Here is a 15,669-nt window from a genome sequence, read left to right as displayed (position 1 = left end):
CAACTATTTTTCATTGGATTTTAAAGGAAGGATTGATAACAAATGCTTGAAATATCGAATACGTTGTGTTAACAGCGAAGACAATTCCCCCCCAAAAAAATGTCAAGTCAACACATGATTTGTCTTCGACGGGCCACATAAAATGATATCGGGGGCCGGATCTGGCCCCCGGGCCTTGGGTTTGACACCCGTGGTCTATCCTGTCCAAAGTATTGATGTTAGCCACCATCTTCGGAAAGTTCACCTTTTAAATCAGATCTGTACTCTGATTCAGGAGGGAAAAAATAGTATCGATTGTTGGAGGGAATGGTGTTGAAAGAGAGGTTTCAGGTAAAGGCCAAGGGTGTGTTTACTAAATCTATCAACAGGCTTGGGAAATAATCACTCTTTACCTGTCTTGGTGTAGAGCACCAGAACGTTGGTCCTTGTCCTGAGCAGTTTCTTCAAGTCTTTGTGGTCGCTGACCTTCTCTATAAGGGGAGACACCTTCACTGCATCCAGCATCGATGTTAGCAACACCTGGTGATGTGAAACAAAGACAAATGACTAAAAAGTGTATCACACCCGGGAAAAATGTCCGCAGGGGATGATGATCCGTCCGCTTTCTTGAATCGATACGCATCAGGTTAGCGGTCTCCGTGATAAATAACGATATTAGTGCGGTGATGATTTGTAGTGTGCGTGGAGAGCAACGTCAGCAGGAAGAAAGCCGCTGACCTCGGCAACCTCATTGAGGAGATTTTATTTTTCTTGATCCGCGTGCCGTTGGCAGGGATTTTTCAAACCTTAAAATTATTTTCATCTTTGACAGAACCCACAGATAAAGGCAGAAAAATCATCCGTTTAAACAGTTTTGGCCGTATTCTGCGTTGTCCGCTCCCGTCGTAAATATTGAGCAGTTATGATCGTCGGCTCGACCTGTTCTGGACCGTATCATCGTGACAAATCTAATTTTAACACACCTCAGACAGAAGGATAATCTAATGGGACAATCTAGCTGACAATGCCATGACATCACTAGTCATGCACAAAGATTCCAATATTTTGGCTTGGGTATGTTTTCGGACTATGAAAAGTAATGACACAACCGTCCCAGCAGGTCTACACATTTTGTTCTTGGCGTGCTCTCTAATCCGCTGAGAGACAATGACGCTTAAAAGATGTTATTCGACGTCTAAAGCGCATTTTTTTAGCTTCCTCGGACTTCACACAAGTTGTTCCGGCAAACGGTTGCAAATGGCCCGAGTGGGATCGGCGGCACGCAAAGACAATTTAATCAAAAGATGAGAAGCAGAGGCTGCAAAGGTAACCGTGTGGACTCTAATTGGCCCGGTTGCTGTTTATGCATGCTGAGAAGCGCTTTCGATGGCAAACGGCGAGCGATAGTTGGACTTGATGAGAGTTTTACCTGCAGCTGTCGCGCTCATTTTTTTCCTTTTAATGACCAACTGGGCTGCTTGTGGATTTACGGCATATTCCGGAGGAGCTTATTGACAAGATCAACAGGAAGCAGCGCTGTTTACTTGGCGAGGCACGTTGTTCACTTGAGAAATAAGTCACAAAAAGGTGTTGTTATTGCTACTGTCGTTTGATATTGCTTTTGGTTGACTTTCTTCTGTCTCAGCCCCTTTCAATTACATATTAGCAGGTGTTATTGCTTCTTGTCTCTCCGTCTGCCTACTTTAAAAAAGATGTTATTGGTAGTATTGTCTTTTGTTGTTCCTCTCTGTGATGTGGCTTCTGGCTACTCTCAAACGACATACTAATGTATTCGTTAATTGCACTTGTCCTTTGTTATTGCTTTTGTGTTCCCACTTTTTTTTTTTTTTTTTAACTAGCAGGTGTTGTCGTTGCGATATTGGTTTTGTCATTACTTTTTGTTGTCTCTTTCCTCTCATCTGTCCGCTCTATAACGACATACAGGCATGTATTTCTCGCTTCACGCTGTCAAATATTCATGTGTAGATGCAAATAATGACAGTCAAACGAGTACATTGTTTGCAGACTACAGTGTTACTTCGTTAAGCCGCTTCCCAGGCCCACGCGCGCTCACAGTACAGCAAGTGAAAGGGAGCAGCAACGAAAAGGCGAATTCACAGTGAATTACACAACGGCGTTTTTTTTGTGGTTTTTTTTTTTAGAAACTTGAGTTCGAAGAGCGAAAGATATGTCCACAAGCTTTCATGGTAGACAGACGGGGCGAGCCAAAAGAATACTACAAACTAACCCTGCAACGCCACACAAGCGAAGCGGCATCATGCAAGAAGGACGAGTATTGGGCGATATTCAAAATCAGGTGACTCAACGCCGCCTCAAGTTCAAAAATAAATAAACAAAATAAAGCGATAGGGATATTCTTACAGCTTACTGCTGCTGTTTCGATGCGAGTCCCAATAAACTCCACTTCAAAATACAACAAAAGTAGCATGTGGTAAATCTGAGGGCACCCGAGGACACGCGATCAAACATCCAGAGGCAGTATCAGCAAGCATGTCCCATTTATTCTGGTAAGACGTGAAATTGAGTGCTTTTAGGGCTTAGACTTTGTATTTCTATCTCAACATCAAGCTTGAGTGGCATCCACTGGATCATGAACTCGATGGCCGCCTTTGATGTTTGCATTAACAACGCGTTCAAAGTGTACAAGTAAACACTCATAAAACCCTTGACTGCACGTAACCGCCGAGTCGCACAGTACAAGAGACATCAGTGGAATGGGCTCGTGTATAGTGTGGGTCTTACAGCATCCACACACTGCCGCACGGTGCTATCAAACCATCAGGCGGACGCGCCGCGCGCTCGATACAGTACGTGTAAACACAAACATTTGCGTGAAGATGGAGTGAGGCGCGCACTACGCGGACTACGGCAGCATGACAAACAAGCTGCACTCGGCGGTGAAAAAAAAGCAGATTATCAATCATCACGAGTCACTTACAACAACAACAACAAAAACACTGAAGAGCGTTTGCTTGTTTTTTTTTTTTAAATGCTTCAGCGTTGGTCCGGGAGATAAATCTGTGTCACTACAGACGTGATCAACATCAATAAAAATACGTTCGATAGAAAAAAATAATTAGGAAAAAAAAAAATTGTTAGCAATCGGACATAATCTCTAGGAGAATTGAAGGAAATCTGGAAAACAGCCAAATTGAGACTAAAATGGCCGCTTTAAACAAAAATGGCGGATTTACGGTACTGTGCATTTTACCACGTGTTTTTTGGGGGGGAATTTGAAGTTGCTCGGCAAATGTGGCTTTGGGGGCTGAATTCTCGAAACATTCATGAGCCGAGTTATTAGAGATTGGTGTCCAAAGGCAAATCCGCAAACTTCACCACAACTTCCCACCGATGTATTCAAACAACAACAAATAGAACACCTCACAATTTAGCACCTCCAATCTGTCTAACACATGTGCCTCAAATCTGATAGCAAGCAGCCAAAATTTAAGTAGTTTGTCTTCGAAGGACCCTGAAAACGTCCAAAATATCCTGAAACAGGTGCTTTAAAGCAAAATGGATGATTTCTTTTGTCACATTACTTCTTGAGATTTTTTGAGGATCTATTTCTGATAGACGTGTCTACCTAAATTAATGTTGTCCAGTTCAACTGGCCTTCATTTTCACAAATTCAAAGGACCCCTGGGAAACGACCAAGAAATTGCTGCTTCAAAGCAAAATGGCAAACTTCCTGTGTCTACTAAGGTATGACGTCTTGAGACATTTTTGTAGGTCTACTCATGATAGGCATGCCTACCAAATTTCATTTAGCTCACTGAATCTGGCTTCAAGGGCTGGATTTTGAAAACGATGACAAAATCCCTAGCATCCCCCTTCAGTGATGCATGCGCCTTGCAGGTAGGGTACGTGGCGTGGGACGATATACAGCGAGCAGGCAGCAGGTGTTGCGCCTCTGCCCCGCAGCATCATCCCGTCCTCCCATCTGTTGTGACAAATGTGCTTAATCAAAGGCGGACGCTCGGTGACGGAAACAGTACATCAGAATAAATCACAAAGGAATTTGATAAAAGCCTTCTGCCTTCACTGAATAATGACTCTTGCCAGTTCGCGTCTGCTGTAACTTCACTCGATGTGGAATTTCTTATGGGGAAAAGACACAGGACACTAGCAAGCATACTGGAAAGACAAAAAAAAATTACAGAAGAAAAAAGTCGTAATCTGACAAACATTTTGGAAGATTTTTTTGTAAAATAAAAAAATTAAAAAAATTTTCAAGAAGGAAAAGAAATTCTGAAAAAAAGTCATGTACTACAAAGATAAATTCACATTACAATATAATGAACATAAGTTAGACTTTTTGGGAAACAACTTTAATATTGTAATGATTACTTTAAACTTTTCTACAAAATGTATATATATATATATATCTAGGTTGTGGTATTAAAACTTTAAAAAAAATATATATAAGGACTGTTTTGACATTACAAATTTCAGTTACATTTTTCCAGGTAACATTTACACCTTTTCCCCAATAATATTTATTTTACGACTTAGCTCGTGCCTTTTTTCCCGAAAAATCATGTCGTTATTTTTGAATACTATGTTAATCTTAAATGAAGTCCCGTAAAATTGTGATTTTAGTTTTTAATATCGTTTTAATCCTAACTTTATTTTTAATATCATTTTAATCCTAAATGAAGTATGTTTTTTCCTCAAACAAAATAAATACTTCATCTTGTAATATTGTTTTTCTAAAACATGATTTTAATCTCATGATCCCTTTTCCTCAAAACGTTCCACTTTGCTCTCAAAATTATGTATTTCTTCTTGATTAAAAAAATCAACTTTGATCACTCTTCTTCATTATTTTTTCTTTAAAAAATGACTTACTGTAAAATTGACTTTTTTTCTAAAATAAAATACAACTTTAATCTCTATTATAACCATTTTCTCACAAGTAAAAGCGACTCTCACAGGATTATGACTTTCTTCCTCTGAAAAAAAATCATCTTTTTTTTCATTTGAAAAATATGACCTTAATCTCATAATTTTACATCTTCACTAAAAATATGACTTTAATATCACACTATTACGACCTCCAACCCCAAATGACTCCCCCCCATAAGAACACAGCGTTATCCCCAAAGTATAATTTGTTTTTCTTTTTAACGTGGCCGTAAAACTCCTTTGCACCGTAGCACTTGACATGTGTGCAAGTGTGAGTACAAAGTGAGTCATTATGTCACAAGTGAGCACGTAAACACACAATGGAGAGAAGACAGTACACACTAACCCTTGTACCACCCGTGTTTGCGGAAGGTGAAGCAGGAACAGGATTGTGTCAGATTCTATAACGTTATGGGTTATTTTTATACAACTCGATTAAAAACGATAAAGCATTGTATTTAACGCTGCCTTGGTTTTATATAGGTAAATGTCTGCCATGAAAGAGCCATGCTATAAGCCCTAAATTGATTTAAAATTTTAGGCCCTAATAGTAAAGACACTCTATTCTATTGATCAAGAGTGCAGGGGCAGCAACTTTAGCAGGGAAGCATAGACGTCATTCTCCCCAGCCACTTCGTTCAACTATTCCAAGGGGATCCTGAGGCGTTCCCAAGCCAACCGGGAGACACGCGTCCTGGGTCATCCCCGGGGGCCTCCACCCGGTGGGACGTGCTCAGAACATCTCACCAGGGAGACATCCAGGAAACGCCCTAACTAGCGATGTGTGAGTACTGATATCACGTATCGGTATCAGGCTGTTATCTGCCTTATTTCAAGTAAGAGTGGCGGACATATATCGTCATCGATACTATCGTCAAAGTTGCTTTCACAATGTAAGTGGCGGATAAATATCGTCATCGACACTATCGTCAAAGTTGCTTTCACAATGTGCAACTCTATATTATTGAGCATTAATACGGTCTCCAAAACGGACCCATAAAAGAAAAAGGAATGGGTCTGTTGATTGGCTGCAAGCGAAGATGAAGTGATGAAATCCTCTTTCGGCGAATCGGCGTGCATAGCAAAGACATATTTATTCATCTCAGAGAGCAGCCCAAAAATATATGTATATTAAAAAAAAAAAAAAATCAGGAAAACTGAAATGGTGAAAAGCACTTTAATGCTGCCTCCACAATTCAGTACTACACAGTTCAGTCTTTGCACATTTTCAGCAATTAACTTAAAATATGTATCATGTATTTAGAAAATAAATCTCTGTCACTTAAGTCTTTTCTTCCGAGCATCCTTCCTTCTATAAGTCGCATCTTCCTTCATCCTTTCCTCCATCCCTTCATAACATCCTTGATAATGTCCATCTTTTTTCCTCACCTTCAATCCTCCTGCCTTCATTTTTCTTTTCTTCATCCTTCCTTCTGACTTCCTTTGTCTTGTTTCTTTCCTTCTTTTCCCACCAACCGTCTTAATGGTCTTTCCCCATCCTTCCTTTCATTATTCTTTCTTTCCTTCCTTCCTTCCATACATCCTTGTTTACTTTCTTCCTACCATCCATTCATCCCATCTTCCTTCATTCATATTTCCTTTGATCCCTTCACTCATCCTGGTTTACTTTCTTTCTACGATCCTCCCTACCATTCTTTCCATCATCCGTCATTCCACCCTTCTTTCCATTGTCCTCTTTCCTTCCATCTTTTCATACATCCTTGTTAAATTTACAACTCTATCCCCCCTTCCTTAATTGCAACCTTTCTTTCAGACCATCCCTGTGAACTTTTTCCCTACATCCTTCCTTCTGTCCTTCATTCTCTGCATTTCCTTCTCTTTTCTCACATTACCGTTCATTTTCATCCTTCATGTCGCCATCCTTCCTCCCTGTCTTGCTTTCAGACCTCGTTAGCTTTCTTCCTACCTCCAATTAAATAATCTAAAAAAGCAAAGGAAGAAGACAATGAGTTAGAAGTGTATACATTACTTTTAGCCCATCTTGTATATTCCCCATCAAAAATTCAAAATGAAGTATCATTTTTCCCGCCTAAAAAATGGACAATGTTTAAAAAAAAAAAAAGTCAAATTAACGCCGCAGGTATGTTGTAATGACGTCCCCGCTAGCTCGTCGAAGGTGGGCGACCGCCAAGCACACGTCAACCCACGGATTAAGTACCACACAAAGAGCCGCTTCTTCTTGCGGATCTCCCGGCACCACACATGCGCCACAAGCGTGTCAAATGCGGTCACCAAGTTGAGTCCGGCTTGTCAACTTCAACTAGCCTCCTCTCCACTGACAAGCTAGCTTCAACTGGATTCCTTAACACGAGATATGCCATAAAATCACAACGGTCACAACAGGAGAACCGCAAAATAAAGCAGTCGTCATTTTTAAAATAAAACCTAGGAAAAAAGCTTCCCGGGACTCACCAGGAGCAGCAAGCCGAGCATGTTCCCCGGGCTCATCCGACTCCCGTAGCGGTTCCGAGAGGCCATAATGCCACTGCGTTGCCACGTCTGGCCGCGCATGCGCTGTCACTTCTCGGCGGATTCTTCCGGAGCCAGCACGCAAGACCTGCTGGGAAGGGTAGTTTATACAAGACTTGGGGCCCACCCGCTATCCTCTCGTCGTTACTAGGAGATAGAAGAGACGCATTTGTTTTGCAAGCACATTGAAAGGCAATTATACCCACACTGGGCCTCGCGGAAAGTAATAAGCAAATTAACGAGACAATGAATCACTTTTAATTACGTCTATCAGCTCATCTTCCTCCTGTTTGGTCTGATTAGAAGCAGGCAGAGGAGATAGATAAATGATTCTATTTGACGGCAAGTACTCACCTAATAGCACGCTGTAATTTACCAGGATATTATCAAGTTGATTAATAGATAATTAAGTGTCTCGGCTGTAGACACCTCTAAAATGAAGTTGTCATGAGCTTGTACATAGAACATTTTGTTGTTGTTTTATTAAGTGTAAGATATATATTTAAAACAAGATTGTTTTTCAGAAAAAAAGAGTAACACACTGTATATATTTTTAAAACCTACCAGATTTATGCAGGAAAATGGCATTCTGGAACCTCCTCCAGGTCCGGTTCTTGTTGGGTCGAGGTACAACAAAACACTCAAATATCTTCAGAGGTATCATTATTAGCTTATTATTGAAATTTGTATTTACCACATCAGTCTCAGTACAGAAAAGAATCATTGTTTGAAAAGAGGTTAGTTGTATTTAACGTTAAAGTTCACCACAGTTGTATTTAATGATTTCTTTAGCTCCAATGTTTATTTAACGTTATGCGCAATGCATTTAATTGAATCCTAATTTATGTACGGTTTGAAAAAATATACGTTCGTAGGTTTAAAGGGAAACTAAACCCCAGTTGTTTGTTCGATCAAGCACAAAACTCAAAACGCGGTACTCTGATTAGCAACAAAACAGTCAAACGTCGTCACGAAGAGTCATTTATAATGTATTTGGAGATATGTTTGGATAGATATACAGTGCTTTATGTTATTCAGTGCTTTATGTTGGAGTGCAATATTTTTACAATCGTTGCAAAATCGGATATTGATGACCTCTACAGTTTTATGAAAAACCTGTTGATTGATATGCACAATTTATAATTTAGAGACTAAACTACACTGTTTCATGTCTTCTGAACGACTGTTTTGTTGTTCCATTTCAATCGGCTCTCCCCTCGTACGCAACAACATGACGTCAAAATTCCCACGAGGTCAAGCTGTCCCCCTCCTCTCAGGTGTGCGCGTGCACGCGGCGCGCCTTTCACTTGGTGCTCCGTGCACGCGCAACACTTTCGCACACGCGCGCGCCTTGCAAATTGGCCCCCACCATCCTCTCTGAGGTGGTTTGGTCCGAAGCTCGCGGAGGAGCTCGGCGCAGTCTTCCGCTGCAGGTCGCCGAGAGAGGGACGCTCTAGGCGGACACGAAATTTGGAACGCGCCGCTCGCCTGGACCCACCACCACCATCAAAATTATCAGCGTCATTATTATCATTTTTGGACGTTGAGGAACATCTGAGAAGGTAAGCAGCGGATCTTTGTTTCTACCTGGGTGCACTTTGGGGTGGCACTTTGTTCTGGTTGAAGCTCGGTTCTGCATACTCATTTTTCGAACTTGCAACACTTTTTTTTCCAAATCAAATGTGCGTCTTGCACGTGAGACCAGTTTGCAGCTCCACTTTTGACTTTCCGCTCACGTTGCATCCCGCCATCAGAGGGGTGTTTGTGGGTGGCAGCTGTCCTCACTCGAGTGGACACCCCCAAAACTTAGCAAAGAGAAGCGCTTTAAAAGGCTGTTGATAAACACTTGAAAACCGTTGCAAAAATGCCTGCTTGGGGCTGTTAACTGCATTTATGGTATGCAAAGATGGCATGTTTTTACCTTTGTGGGACTACTTGCTCAGTGAAAGCAGCCTTGATAGTCATTTTTCACGAGTGATTCTCCCTTCGACAGCTCATTATTTAGCGTTAATTTTATTCGAAAATACAGTTTGATTGTGAGCTGAAATGCATCTTTTTAACCCAAATCTTTGTCACGACTATGTGTGCATTGGGACTGGCCTTGTTTGTCGTTTTTCATAAATGCTTCCCCCCTTCCAAAGCTAATTATTTAGCACTAATTTGATTGGTAAATGCGTTTGTCTTCCTCTTGACCTGTCAAACAAAGGAAAATAGTTGTTGGAAGTGTTGAAGTGTCTGGCAGGGGCGGATGGAGGACGACAGGGGGCAGTGTTGAGCAGCCAGGTGAGCTGTGCTGATGCAGAGCAGGTTGACAAACAAACAAAGGTCATTGCTACTGTTGATTGTTGTCTTTTGTGGTGGTTTTTTTCTATGTCGAGAAGATGATATCAAAAAATTTTGAAATTTGTGTGTGTTTTTTTTGCACTGGGCAGGCTTGAGCGCATAAGCATTTTTTTAATGAACACTTTCATTTGCTGTTTAATTGAGACTCTGTTGCTTGAGCGCCTTTAATGAAGAGGCCTTTATTATTCATTAACGCTCAAATGGCTCTCGACTGCAGCCTAGCAGATATTCGTCTGATTATTTTCTATTCATATTACTTTGTTTGATGGGCAGAATTTGTTTCGTGATCCGAAATGATTGTTTTGTTAAAATATGGATATCATTATGTGTTGTAAAGATTCACCAGAATTAAATATCATTTCTTATCATTGTATAGTTCATATTTTTTTCATACTTTTTCTTTCATATGACTATATTCTTACGATAGAATGATTCGTAAAGAGTATTTTAATGCAGATATTGAATTATTTTATTCGCTCAATGCAGAAGAAAGCATTTCACTAACACTGCCAACTTTTGCATTATGTTATCGGTAGCAAGAATAGTCAGCAGCATTGTATGTCGCGTAAAAGAACTATAAATGTTTCAATAAATCTAATGTATGCGGATGTTAATGGCAAAGTCTACATTAAATAAATCGATACATTGTGTACAGGAGTGAATTTTGGACAGTATCATTAAATACTGTACATGTCTGGATGCAAATGGAAATATGAATAATAATAAGTACATATCTAAAACTGAATGGCAAACATTACATGAGTAGATAGTAAATGTGCAAGTGAACAAAAGCAGCGAGAATAGTTAGCAGCATTGATTGTAGCATAACATACTATACATGTATGCATCAATAATATAACTGCAGGCCTGAATAGCAAACTGTACATAAATAGATTACTCGTATGTATGCTGACATGAAGGATGCAGCAAGAATAGTCAGCGGCATTGTATCTTTGAAAAAAAATACATTAATCAATAATCAACTGTACCTGAATAATAAATACAGTACAGTATTATGTAAAATGCAAACTGTACATGAATAAATGGATACTGTATATACAGAAGTGAACGTGGACAGCAGCGTGAATAGTCAGCAGCGTTGTAAGTCGCACAAAAAAAGCACACCAGCAATGCTGACTGCCAGCAGTGCAGTGACAACTATACATGAATAACAATTCAGTACATAAACAAAATAATATACTACACTATGCAGATGTGAATGCAAAAAAAAGCAGCAGGAATAGTCGGCAGCATTCGATGCAGCATAAAAAAACCCAGCAATGCTAACTTATTAGCAGTGCAGTGACAACAATACATGAATGATGATGGTAATAAAGTGAATAATACAGCATATCCAGATGTGAATGTGAACAACAGCAACAATAATAGTCATCAGCAATGTCTGTAAAAAAAAAAAAAAAAAAGGAGTTGTTGTGCGAGCTATTCCCGTGCCTATTATCCTCACGTGGGAAGTCTCGCACGATTGTTTTTGTTCGAGCACTAACCCGCTTGTCTTATGGCAGATTAGCGTTGTTTTTGTTGTGGGTCGCAGTATCCCGGGTCGTTTCTTTTATATGGAAAGCAGCTTTTCATGCCTGATGAATTTATGAGGGCTCTTGACAGCTCCTTGTGTTTTTTCTGGGGTTTTTTTCAGGGGGGGGGGAGGGGGGTCACTTAGTATTTTTTGGGAGGGGAAGAAGTGGGGGTCAACCGGACCAACTCTACTTTCTCCATGCCGCCTTTGTTCCGGCTGCTTTTGTTGCCGTCTCTCCGGAGGGTCGGTACCACCGCGGCGTCTGATGTCAGCATTCATTATTGATTTTTTTTTTTTTTTTTTTTTTTTTAAACCAACACTGTAGCCGTTCATCAAATTTGCAATGAGGCATATTTAAACAGGTGCACCTCGTCTGGGTTGCGGGGTCGCCGGGTTTTCGTCGTCTGGGCGATATGAAAGTTTGATGTTGGGAGAACCGGATCGCACTCCTTCATGCTCTCCCCATCCTGGCTCGCTTTGATGAATGCCGCAAAGAGGCAAAGACGTCGTCTCTTTCTCCACTTCCAATCGCAATGACGTCACTCATTCAATTGACAAGCAATCGGGAAGAAAATGTTCAGTTTGTCACGAGTAGGTGTGCTATTAATTACTCAGGCTGAACACTTCTGGGGTTTTTTTCAACCATTAAAACTTTTTTGCAAGAAGGTAGCAATGATATCATGGCATCTCTTGCGGACAGTATTTCCCTAGCCTCCGATCAGATGATTTTGATGTAGGGGCTGCAGTGGGGTGAAAAATCTCAGGTAAATTCTCATGGTATTCACATTCCAGTGTGGCTACCTTGGCCACCTGAGGGCAGTATGAGACAGACGGATGGATATACTGTACACGGAGATAGTCTCAGCTCCTCAGTGCGGCACTAATATGAGTCATTCTACTCAGAGGATAAAGAATGTATGTTAATATTGCAATTATTGTTTACCTACATGTGTTGCCGAAACATTTATGGTGTGGTGATTATCATCACCTGTGGATTATCAGATGGCTCTGATGTCATGATTTAGGGAGGGAGACACTCCTGGCCCAGAGATGGTTGAAAACCACAAAAAAATAGTACAATCAGCTAAAGATGAAAGACTTGACACGGTCAATGTAAAATCAATAAAGTTCTCGTTCCTGGTATTATCCAGTTAGCTGAAGTTTAAATTGCTGTCTGCCAGCAAGTGACATGCTAGATCTAAAATCAATAGGGTTCTTGCTTGTGCCATTGTACGAGCATCTTAAAAGTAAAGATCTGGCATCAATAAGGTTCGTTCTCCTTGTATAGTGCAATGATAAAAAGTCCAAAGATCTGGTAGCAAGACGTAAAACCAGTAGGGTTCCTGCGCCTGGTGTTGTACGATAATCTTAAAGTTGAACATTTGGTAGCAGTATGTCAAATCAGTAGACTTCCTTTTCCTTCTAAAGCACATCCATCTGAAGTTTAAGCACCAGGCAGCAGTTGACTTGGGAGATGTCAAAACAATAGGGTTCTTGTTTCCGGTGGAGTCAAGTTATCAAAAGTTCAAAGATCTGATGGCAAATTGATATGGCTTGGTGTAAAATCAATAGGGTTCTTCCTGCTGGTATAGTAAAATCAAATTAAATGGACGAGAGATTTGTCAGCTTTGTATGAAATCAATAAAGTTCTTGCTCCTGGTGCTGTACAATTATCGGAAGTTTAAAGATCTGGAGGAAATTGACATGGACGATGTAAAATGATACGGTTCTTGCTCCTTGTGTGGTACAGTATCTGAAGTTTAAATATCTGGTCGCAAAATGTAAGATCAATAGGGTTCTTACTCCCAGACAAATACATCAATCTGAAGTTAAAATACCTGGCAACAGTTGATGTGGAAGATGTAAAAATCAATTAGATTCTTGCTCCTAGCATACGAGAATCACCTGAGCTTCACCCCGAGCTCCCTCAAGAATCCTGGCTCGGATATCTTTAAAAATCAATCGCGTTCTTGCTGTGTGACTCCCAATAATAACCCTGAACGCTCACTGAAATAAGGGTCATTTTCACGGGCGCACCTTTTACTGAGTGTCATTGAACGCCACGTTGGGAAATAAATGACACATGCAGGGCTAGCGGCGCGCTACGGCGCTAACGAGACACATCAGCGGGACGTAGTCTGATCCACCGTGTTGGCAATGAATAATTCCAGCATGTCTGTCTGAGAAGAGACCCCCTCAGACCCCCCGCCCCCCCCCCCTCCTCCCCTCCTCGCATTGTTGTCCCGCGTGGCCTTGGCTCTCTCTCCTATACTCTCTCCGCACCCGCCATGACACTCAACCTCAGCATGGCGTGAAACCAGACGCGGCCACGGCAACCTAATCTGTGCTAACAATGCTAATCATGCTAATTAGCTCTCCATTAGCTTCCACTGTTTGCATATAAAGAGCCGGTCCAGTTTCACTGGCTGAAGGACAACATTGTGGTAAACCGATGAAACAATAAATGGCTGACTTTGAGAAGTGGGGCTTTTCACAACTTGTCATTGTGTTAGTGTGTGTGTGTGTGTGTGTGTGTGTGTGTGTGTGTGTGTGTGTGTGTGTGTGTGTGTAGGCATGTGGGGGTGTGTGTGTCTGTGTGTGTATTTTTGTGTAAGCGTGCTGTTATGTCTGAGTGTCTACGTGTGTGTCGCGTGCATGTGTGTATAAGTTTGTTTGTGTACAGGTGTGTGTGTCCGTGTTTGTGTGTGTGTGTGTGTGTGCACGTGTGTGAGCCTGCTTGTATGTGTGTATTTGTGTGTTGTGTGTCTTTGTGGACGTGAAGGCATGTGCCTTTTCTCCGGTGTCCCTGGTGCGAAGAAAGGAGGCGGAGGAGAAAGTGCCCGATGGAGGCGGCCATTGTGGGGGCAGGAACACTGTTCCCATTGAAGGATGTGTGTGTTTAATCGTGGATGTGTGCTCGTGTGTGGGTGGGTGTGTGTGTTCGTGTGTGTGTGTGTGTGTGTGTGTGGATGCATGGCAGCAGCTTCCAGAAGCTTTAGGAAGCAAAACAGCTCATTCAATATGCTGTTGCAAGCGTATTAAGTACATTGGGAACGTGGGTTTGATGGGTTCAGGGATGACTCCAAATCGTCTTTGATGTTTATGAAAACTGGCGGGTGGGTGCGCTGGCATTGGTGATATCGCTATCTATGTCTTTCGTTATAGTGTGTTTAATGTGTAAGAAATTGTCCGATTTTAAAAGAGCTAATATCGTCCGTTTAAGTCATCTGGTCGATTAATCGGTCTGGCCCCAATAATTATAAGTTTGTCCTTTGATGAACAAACACCCAACCTATGTTTTTAGTCTTTAATGAACCACAGTAGCATTGTCAACATGAAAGATTTGTTGTCATCAATGAAGCTAACGGAGGCGTTTTGTTTTCTTGCGAGGATTTGATAAAAGTGAGGAATCGCTCCACGGAAGCGGTAATGCGCAAAAACGTGTTCCGGCTGTTTCTGTTAATGTGGTGTCGATTGTACGACGTCAGGCGTTTGGTTATGTTCAATGAAGTGAAAGTGCTGATGTGCGCTACGCGTTTTAATAAGGTAAATGCTCGAAGTGAAATGTCCCAGTAATGAAGCCAACATCTCCTCAATCACTTTGACTACTAATTGCAGCGCACTGCTTAGGCAGGCTTCATACACTCATTGCAAAGCCGAATCCTGGCTTCACACCCTAATTTGAAACCATAATCCTGCCGTGAACACTAAATGAAAACCCTAACCCGAAACCCTAACTTTATCTTGAAACCAGGCTAGAAACCCTAATTTGACATCCTAAATTTTGCTTGAAATCCTAAATTCGAAATTCAAAATCTGAATTTGAAACCCGAATTTTTGCTTGAAACCCTAACTTTAACTCTAAACATGGCTTGAAACCCTCATTTAACCTCCAACCAATGTTTGGTGCCTGAATTTAGATTAGACTAAGACTAATTTAGAACTGTAACATTGTTTTATAATTCTGATTCAAAACCCTAAACCAGGCTCGAGACCCTAATATGAAACAATAACTTTTGTTTGAAACCCAAACTTTAAACCTTAACTTGAAATCCCAAGCCTGTCTTGAAACCATAATTTGAAACCACAACACCGAAGCCCAAATTTCAAACCCTAACTTTAAGACCTAACACTGTCTTGACACCGCGATCTGAAAACCAAACTTAAATGCCCTAACCCCTAGTTTGAAACCCTAAACCAGACTCAAAACCTTAATTTTAAACCCTACCTTTGATTTGGATCCTTTAGGCAGATTTCAAACCCAAATTTCCAACCAAAATTGAAAACCCTAAACTTTGCTTGGAACCGAAAGGTGTTCTTGAAACCCTGATTTGACGTATAACTTAAACAAGTTATGTACCTCAGCCAAATTTAAAAACAATAATTCCGCTTGA

General features: G+C 41.1%; 2 protein-coding genes across 6 annotated transcripts in view; one reads left to right on the top strand and one right to left on the bottom strand.

The window, feature by feature from the left end:
• Window positions 1-7,489, bottom strand: part of pdia5 (protein disulfide isomerase family A, member 5) — a 32,610-nt gene extending 25,121 nt beyond the window's left edge. Inside the window, exons 1-4 of one of the 3 annotated variants that reach the window (XM_086052003.1) lie at window positions 7,342-7,413; window positions 7,088-7,230; window positions 6,762-6,850; window positions 393-519 (exon numbers count right to left, since the gene is read on the bottom strand). In XM_086052003.1, the coding sequence (XP_085908129.1) occupies window positions 393-504 (112 nt within the window). In that variant the 5' untranslated portion in view covers window positions 505-519; window positions 6,762-6,850; window positions 7,088-7,230; window positions 7,342-7,413. Of the gene's footprint in view, window positions 1-392; window positions 520-6,761; window positions 6,851-7,087; window positions 7,231-7,341 lie in introns of all 3 variants that reach the window. The other 2 variants (XM_086052002.1, XM_086052001.1) reach the window with 2 other exon arrangements.
• Window positions 7,490-8,776: 1,287 nt separating this feature from the next.
• sema5ba (sema domain, seven thrombospondin repeats (type 1 and type 1-like), transmembrane domain (TM) and short cytoplasmic domain, (semaphorin) 5Ba) overlaps window positions 8,777-15,669 on the top strand; it is an 84,513-nt gene continuing 77,620 nt past the window's right edge. The window contains exon 1 of one of the 3 annotated variants that reach the window (XM_086051411.1): window positions 8,777-8,960. The gene's annotated coding sequence lies outside the window, so the exon portion shown is untranslated. The remainder of the gene's footprint in view (window positions 8,961-15,669) is intronic. The other 2 variants (XM_086051410.1, XM_086051412.1) reach the window with 2 other exon arrangements.

Source organism: Filicampus tigris, chromosome 14, assembly GCF_054856515.1.
Source record: "Filicampus tigris isolate MCC_2025a chromosome 14, RoL_Ftig_1.0, whole genome shotgun sequence".
Lineage (NCBI taxonomy): Eukaryota > Metazoa > Chordata > Actinopteri > Syngnathiformes > Syngnathidae > Filicampus > Filicampus tigris.
The sequence above is the reverse complement of the archived record's forward strand: the minus strand, read 5'-3'. Positions and strand labels throughout refer to the sequence as shown.